This window comes from Anarrhichthys ocellatus, unplaced genomic scaffold (genome assembly GCF_004355925.1).
Source record: "Anarrhichthys ocellatus isolate YVR2014 unplaced genomic scaffold, GSC_Weel_1.0 scaffold11, whole genome shotgun sequence".
Taxonomy (NCBI): Eukaryota; Metazoa; Chordata; class Actinopteri; order Perciformes; family Anarhichadidae; genus Anarrhichthys; species Anarrhichthys ocellatus.
In genome coordinates this window covers 11,944,078-11,952,640 of record NW_022280041.1, presented here as the reverse complement: position 1 = coordinate 11,952,640, position 8,563 = coordinate 11,944,078, and the positions used below count along the sequence as shown (strand labels likewise).

General features: G+C 43.4%; 1 protein-coding gene across 4 annotated transcripts in view; it reads right to left on the bottom strand.

The window, feature by feature from the left end:
* The window catches only part of tbc1d14 (TBC1 domain family, member 14), a 32,200-nt gene that overhangs the window by 14,022 nt on the left and 9,615 nt on the right, over nt 1-8,563 (bottom strand). For 2 of the 4 annotated variants that reach the window (XM_031850830.1, XM_031850831.1), the window contains one exon: nt 7,869-7,992. The exons of 1 other annotated variant lie outside the window; for it this stretch is intronic. In XM_031850830.1, the coding sequence (XP_031706690.1) occupies nt 7,869-7,992 (124 nt within the window). One more of the 4 variants, XM_031850832.1, reaches the window with a different exon arrangement.

Below are 8,563 nucleotides of genomic sequence, written 5' to 3'. Positions count from 1 at the left end.
GGGGGTCCAGCAGCAATGCAGGTGGTACCAACAAGGTGAAACACAAGATGGGATGTGTGTGAAGCTGTACCGAGAGGGTGTGTATGGAAGGGAAGCTACGTGTGAATGTGATACGAGAGCAAGTGCAGTGATAAAAGTAAAGTGAGTGGTGTAAAAGTATGTCAGGGTGAGAAACCAGATAAATGATTAGCTGAAACAATAACAATGGACTGACGGTACAGAAGCATGTAAAGGCTTAACGTTACAGCACATTCCTCTGCCACTCAACAACCAGTCCTACAGGTGAATCAGCGCTTTAATCAGACTTCACACGGCTCCCTCTGGAGCTACAAACACAAAAGGCTTTATATAACTTTTTCCACATGTGCATTAGTACTCCCCAACACCTGCAAACAGACTTTAGTGTGTAAAATCAGTGGGATTCCCCCTCTAGTTGAGCAGCAAACAGATAAATCTGACAGAATGAATGCATTAATAGATTCAACAGAGTAACCATTGGGCTACATAGCTTCAAACTAGCATTCTGATTCACACATATAGTGAAGCTCAGCTTATTGTTTACTTTCCATAAACAAGTGTGTATCACAATGCATCCCTGTGACAGACCCCGAGGCTTTCCCTAAAAGGATGACATGAAAAAAAACGTATCTATTCCTCAACAATGTTGAGAAAGCCCTCCTATCTCATCACTTCTAGGATGGAACTTTACTCTTTCAGCTTTCAGCTGCTGGAATAGCAACTGTATCCCATGATAACCTGCCACCAGGGCAACCGGCTTTGTAGTTCTCCAATTTCCTGGTAGTGTTGGAAGAGCTCTCTGGCTGCACTGACTGGCTGTCATGCCGGCTGCTAATGGCCTTTAAAACTATATACACTAGGAAGCGGCACTCTGACGAGCACGTCGAGTTGTTTTCTGTTTGTCTGCAAGTAGCCTCACACCATGTGGCCCTACAAAGTCTTACACAATTATGTTGTGCATGCTATGATATGCAAGTTCCTTCTATGTGCAAAAAAGGAGCAATGTGGGCTTGACGGCTGTTACAAGTGATGGTGAAGCCGTCTTGGATTGGCACCTATGCATCATATCCTCATGAAAGCACCTCTGGCTTGCTCTATGCAAGCTGCGAGATGAAAGGCCACAGCAGGGCGCTTGGCCTGGTTTCACTGTGTGCCAAAGTATTTTCCAAAGCCCATCAAGCGCAGGACAACGTGTGAATGAGACAAACGGCATCTGCGTTGTTGGCAGCAGCTAGGTGGGTTTGTTTGGCATCTGCTGCAGGACAGGTTAATCAGAGCAGTTACTCAAATTCCGATTGTGTTGCACAGATAATTACATTTTAAAAAAGTTATTCATATACCAGCATTGACAAACGTACTGGTGGGCTTGTAAATGAGGGTCACAGCAAGCGTCACATTGTGTGATTTTACACCTAAACCTCTGGTGAAGTTTCAGGATTGATCAACAAGCGCAGCATCCTTTATTTTGCTTCACATACAGTATCGTTTGAGGAATAAATCTCAACCAAATCTATTTAATGTAGACTGTGCACAGATGTTATCATATCTGGTTATTCAGAGTGACAGAAAACTGCAAATGACACCTATTTAAGAGGCGATACAATAACTAATGAATGAACAATTTAATTAGCAGAAGTATTTTGGTTGGCACACCAACAGCTGAATTACAGTTACCACAGGGGAGCTGAGTAGTCTGTCAGTAAGGCCATGATGATCTGGTACAATATCCAGGCAAACAGATGGCACCATGAGCACTGGCAACAAACGCTCAGACACAATCCAAGAGCTTTTTTTTGTTGTTTAATATAAGCATGCTTTACTGGAAAGCGGAAATAAACGGAGTCCCGCTGATTCTGCTGTCAACTGAGCCCCGTGTCTCTTTAACTGCATCAGTGATAACAGCAGGATGAAATCCCTTGACACCTCAATTTATTTTGTTTTTTTAAAGGATGCTGTTGCACGTGCATTTGTTGTACTAAGCTGAGGGCTATTACGTCGAGTTACGTGCAATAAAGATGGGTCGTCTCCAGTGCGGACATCGCGTCCGTCCACACATTCGGGAAACTTAAACGTGTTCGTCATTCTAGAGAAATCCCCGACTAATCATCAGCCCGCTCCCCACCACGGAGCATCAGAGCCACGGAGGCTGTTATGTGAAACCCGAACCGTCCCTTTCACGCTCCGACTGCCAATGCCCTCTGATTCTGCCAGACAAGGAGAGAGAGAGAGACGCGGTGGGTCGCCCAGCTCGTCCACTTGTCCTCGCGGCGCAAGAGCTCACTCACCATGAACGCTGCTGTTCCTTACAGACGGACAGTCCTCCGGTGGGGGTTCCTTTTACAAAAACCTTAGCCCAGCATCATTGCTGCTCCTGGAGAGGGGAGGGGGGTGGCTCACTCCTGGCAACGAGACACCCAGGAGGAGGAGATCAAAAATGAGGGCAGAGGGACAGTTAAGCTGCCAACGGAGGGACACACCCCGCATTGGAAACGATGCAGCAGCAGCATGATACCCCCGTCTTCCTCTCTCTCTGAGCTGTGACGCTACAATGAGCGGCTCTGCATCAGATCTATTGCTGCTGATGCTGCTGCGTGTGTATGTCAGCAAATCAGCACCGTCGTGTGTTGTTAGTCACCATCGCTTCACCAAGAGGAGCTCTGCGCTCTACCGTGTCCTGGCAGCCGCTCTAATCAAACCCAGAGTAAAAGACCGGGTTCCAGACGCTCATCCTCCAAGGTGCTGATACAACAGAGTTACAAAGCTTGTGCTCTGGGAGGATGTGTCCTCACGTTTCTGCCTTATTGGATGGTTAACACTAATGGTTGCCTCACATCACGGAAATAAATTGTTTTGTAGGAGATGTACATGTTTTTATTTACTCATAAGTATTCAGAACTGGTCTCAGTATTCTGTGATGTCAACCCCAGTTATGTTTAGTTATTCTATCCATAAACAGTTACAGGGTTCACAGGGCTCAGGAGATATAGTGGTTCATCCACTAATGGAAGATAAGAGGTTCGATCCCCCAGTCCTATGTCATAGTTTGAGTGTGCAGATGATTAGATCAGGTTTGAGCAGTTTAGCACTTTGTATGGCAGCCTCTGCCATCAGTAGAGTTGTTCCCATAACAGTATCAGAAATGCCTGCTAAACAGCGATATAAAATGCTGGATTGGGTATCAGTGATCTATGCTCCTAATCCAATATCATGTTATCATATCATGTATTAGCTTATTTAGGCTACAAGGGAGGCTGCCTGCTGCACATGATCAACTGTCAACAGAGATTAGAAAGAAGTGAGACGCCTCACTCGTTGCGTCCATCATCAGCTCCGGATTGCTGCATCCGGAATCGATGACGGAAGTACCCAACGAGCAAGGCATCTCGCTTCTGTTGCACACGCCCAGTGCCGATCGGGCAGGCGCTAGGGAGAAGTGTAGCGTTAGCCAGAACTAGCAAAATGTCATTAGTTTGACAGATTTCCCAGTGTAAAACATTGCCAAACTAGATAATAAAAGATAAGTTCTATGGCATTCATTCACTGTATTCATTTGTTCATGTTTTACAAAGGATTTAACCTGAGCCAGGCCAGCCAACATTGATAGCGATCATATCCATATCCACCACATCCATTCAGGGTTCGCCTGTCTGTGTGTCCTTGGCATATCTCGAGAACTGCTAATCTGATTTACTTCACACTTGGTGGGTGTATTGCCGAGGACCCCGTGGAGTGATCTGTCAAATTTGGTGCAATTTGGACACACGACACGTTCAGTATTAATAAACTTTGAATGAACAAGCGGACAGCGCTTCATGGAGCAGTGGGGGTGGAGCTCCAGGGCTCTGCAGACTTGAGCGTGTCATCAGCAGCAAGCCTTTAAAAGGTCACGGCTCATTGACTGCAGTTCACTTTTGATGCTGGATATACTAATGGAAAAACCAGCAAGGACTTTATGCTCTAAATTATTTAATGTAATATCACATTTTTTTCAGCACTTCCCAGCAGTAAGACCCAGATAAATTAATGGAAAACATAATAGCAGATGCTTTCATACAAAGGAATTCATATGCTACGACCACAACAGTCACCAAACCGCAGTCTATGCCAAAGCCTCACTGAGATGCTGGTTTTCCCTTTCATGTCTCACCCATCTGTACATGGTAAATATGACCTCTGGTATAGAGATGACATTTGCTTGATTTACAGCAAAATTGATCCAGACTTCTATTCTAGATGTTGATCAGATTTCATTGTTCAATTATTGTCATCACAATGACCACAATGGTCTAATTGCTGCTTCAGAAACGTTTCCATCTTGACCAGAACAAGAAAAAACTAGAACACATAAAACCCTTCATGCCATCAAAATAGTTAATATATCAGCAAAAAATATTAGCTATCAGGAGCTTCAGTATTGCTATCAAGATCCCTCATTTATTCATGTCTAAAAGCGGTTTAAATTACTTAATATTAAAATGAAAAACCCTGCTGGGAATATTGTCCCCCCTCCCAGGGGCAGTAACTCAGACATGCCCGGGCTGCAACACAGTGTGATTTAGAGCAGAGGCTCAGCAGGTAACAGAACAATTACTTTCTTCAGCAGTGACCAGACATTGTACCGAGGCCTCCAGATATATTGAGATCCCCAGACTGAAGTGGTGTCAATTAGAATGTTAAACTTGATTTACAGTGTTCTCAAAGGGGAAGTGTTGCTGGTGGAGATAGCACAGTGTGTCTCGTAGCAGCTGAACAATAACCATGGCAAATAAAGCATTACACACACACACACACACACACACACACACACACACACACACACACACACACAGAGTCAAGACAAAAGCTTAAAAACCTGGCATTGTTATGGGATCCCTGAGGGTTAATATAAGGTTACAACCACAGATGAGATGGACTACAGATATAAAGCACATGTGGCTGTGTGCATGAGTCAGACAGCATGTCAAGTGTACATAAGCGAGTTAAAGCCAGCGTGTGACATATTTAAAAAGGACTGATATGTAAACTGTAGGAACAGCACGTTAACAGGCCTTTCAACCAGGCTTCAGCAGCACAAAGAGCAGAGGGTAAATGGAAGCACAAGGACAGGCAGGCTCTAATTACAGGCTGCCATCATGTTCTTTGCTGTGCTTCACCAGGAGGTGGATGCTGTGCTCTTTAATTGGCCCTGAGACACGTCCTCCAATGGCTTTTTGAATGGCAGTGGGAAATTATGCGAGTGTTCAGTCACCAGCAGGCTATCTAACAAAGTGCTCTCAAAGACCTTGACATTTTGAATTTCAGCTCGCTGAGCAGCACGAACACTACATGCACGTGGCACGTTTCTGCCACACTAAGAGAGCGAGTAGTAGGAATCTCATCAATCGCATGTTTACAAAGAAATCTATGAGTAATTTATGCTTTAGCTCGTACAACATTTATACTTGGATATTTTCATTGTATTTTGGCTGTTTTATGCTCTATGTCAATTCATTATTTAGTTTTTGAATAACATTAGCTTGAGACGATTTCAAGATGCTTTCAAGTGCTGGGGAAGCTACTTTACAGTAGCTAGTGGAGCTACAAGCTAATCGTCATTGGAAGGAGCCAAGCTACAGCAAAATGACACTTTTGTTGAAAGTAGGAAGCTTATCAGTTGAAACATTGAATTCAGAAAAAGTAGCTTACTACACTAAAGTGATTCACAAAAACAAACAAATAATGGACAAAATAGAGTGCTGCAGAAATGAGTCCTAAAAACACAGAAATGAGTCAGTATTCTTGCATTTTCATTAGCTTTTTACTCCTGTCGGTTGCATTCACACTTTGAAAAAACATAAAAGTGGTGTTTATTTTCTGAAGATTATCTCAAAGCATGTAAATATCAAAGTTGCTTGTTTGCCATAGAGTTTATATTCTGCAATAATCCAAAGGAAAAATCCCATTGGCTTTTTATAAAGGGAACCAGTGTGATGCTAACTTCCGTGCTAACTACAAAAACACGTCATCCCTGCAGCACTCTACAGCTAGCTCCTGGAAATGTAGCTAGTTGCAAGATTATGAGAATGGCTACATGTAGACAGCTCCATGACTTTGTAAATATCTATGGTGCCATACACTCCTGGGTAATGTAGTTAAACTAGTAGCAACACTGCGTGTAGCGTTGCTACTCGCTATCCGAATGGTTTACATGTTTATTGTAAATTACCCTTCTTCCAAAGATCCATTGTGGTTTAATAAACATTCAGTCGTGTCCTTTCCATTATGTTTCTAAGAACTGAGAGAGGTCGTTTCTTTCCAGCATGCGCCGTTCTAAAAATAGCTGAAGAACGTAAATGTCACTGATGGGAGTGTTGTTGCTCAGGGCATTGTGCTCCTGGTATCAGGAGCTACCACTGACACTGTTCTCAGTTAGTTCCTGATATTGTTGACCTCTATAAAGTCTGAGCCTTCAGCTGGTATGTAATCACGAGTCATAACGTTGGTTTATAATGCTTACTGGTCTTTATTGTCCATGGTAGTGATGAGCTCTGCTAAAAGGTGTTATTGCATCAAAAGCTAGTTGCTCATTCATTTCACCTTCAAACAACAGCTTCACCGTTTAAATGAGTTATATAATGTTAAAGTCAACTACACTTTAAATTAATACAATTAAATATCCATCTAATACATTCAATATTTGGGGTTAGAGGAAGTCAAATGTAACACTTCAGACATGCATTTGGATACTTTCCAGCACCGACATTAAAACCAATTAAAAACTAAAAATAAACCGGCCAAACAAGTCTGAAGCTTCAGTGTAAAGAAAGCTAATGAAAGCTAATGAAGACAACTGCGCTATCCAAAAGCAGTCCATTCAACTTGAAGCCTGCATTACAGAGCTAACGTAGCTCTTTGAGATGCTGTCTGACAGTTTCTCAACATAGCGCAGGTGGCTAAAATTTAAAATTGAAACCCTGAGCAACCGCAGCACCATAAACCACAGCTAAGAAGACCAAATAAACCAAATGAATATGATGCACGTGGAGGACTTGTCTTCAGGGACAGCTGGCCTACAGCGTGGAAACAGTAGACACGTGATCAGAAAATAACTCGCTTTTCAAAAAGGCGATTAAGTCGAATTTTAAAGTGCTTCTTATAGATGAGGAAGCTAATGAAAGGGAAAAAAGTATTGTTGGATTCTCTTCCAGTCTCTAATACACCGGTTTTGTACCACAGTCAGAGATGAGCTGCCTAGAAGAGACACCTGTGCTCCATCAGTCAGGACAGACATGTTCTCCGAATACACAGACAACCAAACGAATAGTCTGTGAAAAACAAACAAGCCTATTGTTGGTTCATGTGACTAATATCTACTCGAGGATAGAACCCAAAACGCCGCTGAGCGGAGCAGCTGTGTGAACAATAAGACAGTGTGCTTAAGGGAGCGAGGTGTTGTCAGTGGACACGTTACTGTATTTTGTGGGAAATTCTGAATACTGGGGTCAAACCATAGAAGTGCTTCAACAAATAACAGACAAGCCCTCATATGGAAATGTGTGGAAGAGATCAATGCAGCTTTACTGTGTTCAGACGGAACATAGAGTGAATTTGCACACAAAGCCAATGAATTTGACTGTAGGGGAGCAAATTCACACAAAGTCCTTTCAATCACATGCAACTGCTTCGTAAAACTTACAGAGACTAAAGGACAACAGGAGAGAGACTGGGAGGAAACACCAGAAAGAATGAAAGTTTCTGGTGAGATCTGAGATCAGAATATGTTGGTCTCTCCCAAACAGGAAATAGTCACCACGAACACAATGTCCGTCTGTGATCCCTGAATTGAAACCCCTGAATTTTAAAGATTCTACCTTCTGTATTCTCTTCGGGTCCTTAGCGGGGCCGTCCCGTGGCGGGATCTTCCCAAACAGCTTCCACCCTGGATCCCTCTGCTCCACCGGCCGACTGTCCTTCACCCTCCTGGCAAACAGGCTCCTGAGAGACCAACGGAGAGGGGACGGGAATTAGATTGGAGGAACAACTTAAGTCAGTATAGCACGAGAGCAAAATGTAGAACGCAGAGCTATGACTGCAGTCTTCCGTGTGGGCCCCCAGAGAGCTGCAGGAACTCACTGCTGAGATCAGCTCGCAAAAGCAAATCTATGGATATAAGAGTGAAAGCGCACCGAGCACCCAGAGAGCATTTTAACCACCTATGTGACATCATGTGAACTGGCAGAGGACTAATAAAACTAGACGTTTAACGCATGACACAGTGGCAATAATCAACCTGCGATGTGTGATGTATAAAAAGGCTTCTTAGCTGCTTTTATTGAGGAATACAATCTTCCCACTTCAAATAACCACTTGACCGTCTGCTCTTCCATCCACTCTGTTTGAATACGGTGAAAATCCTTCTTTCACTGCATCATATAGCCAGCTATTCCTTTCACTCATCCATCAGTGCGCTGTTGTCACTGAGCTGTTAGCAGAGGCTTTCAGTAAAAGCCTGAATGGAGCCCAGCTGTGAAAACATTTGTGCTTATTCTGACCAGGTCCACATCCT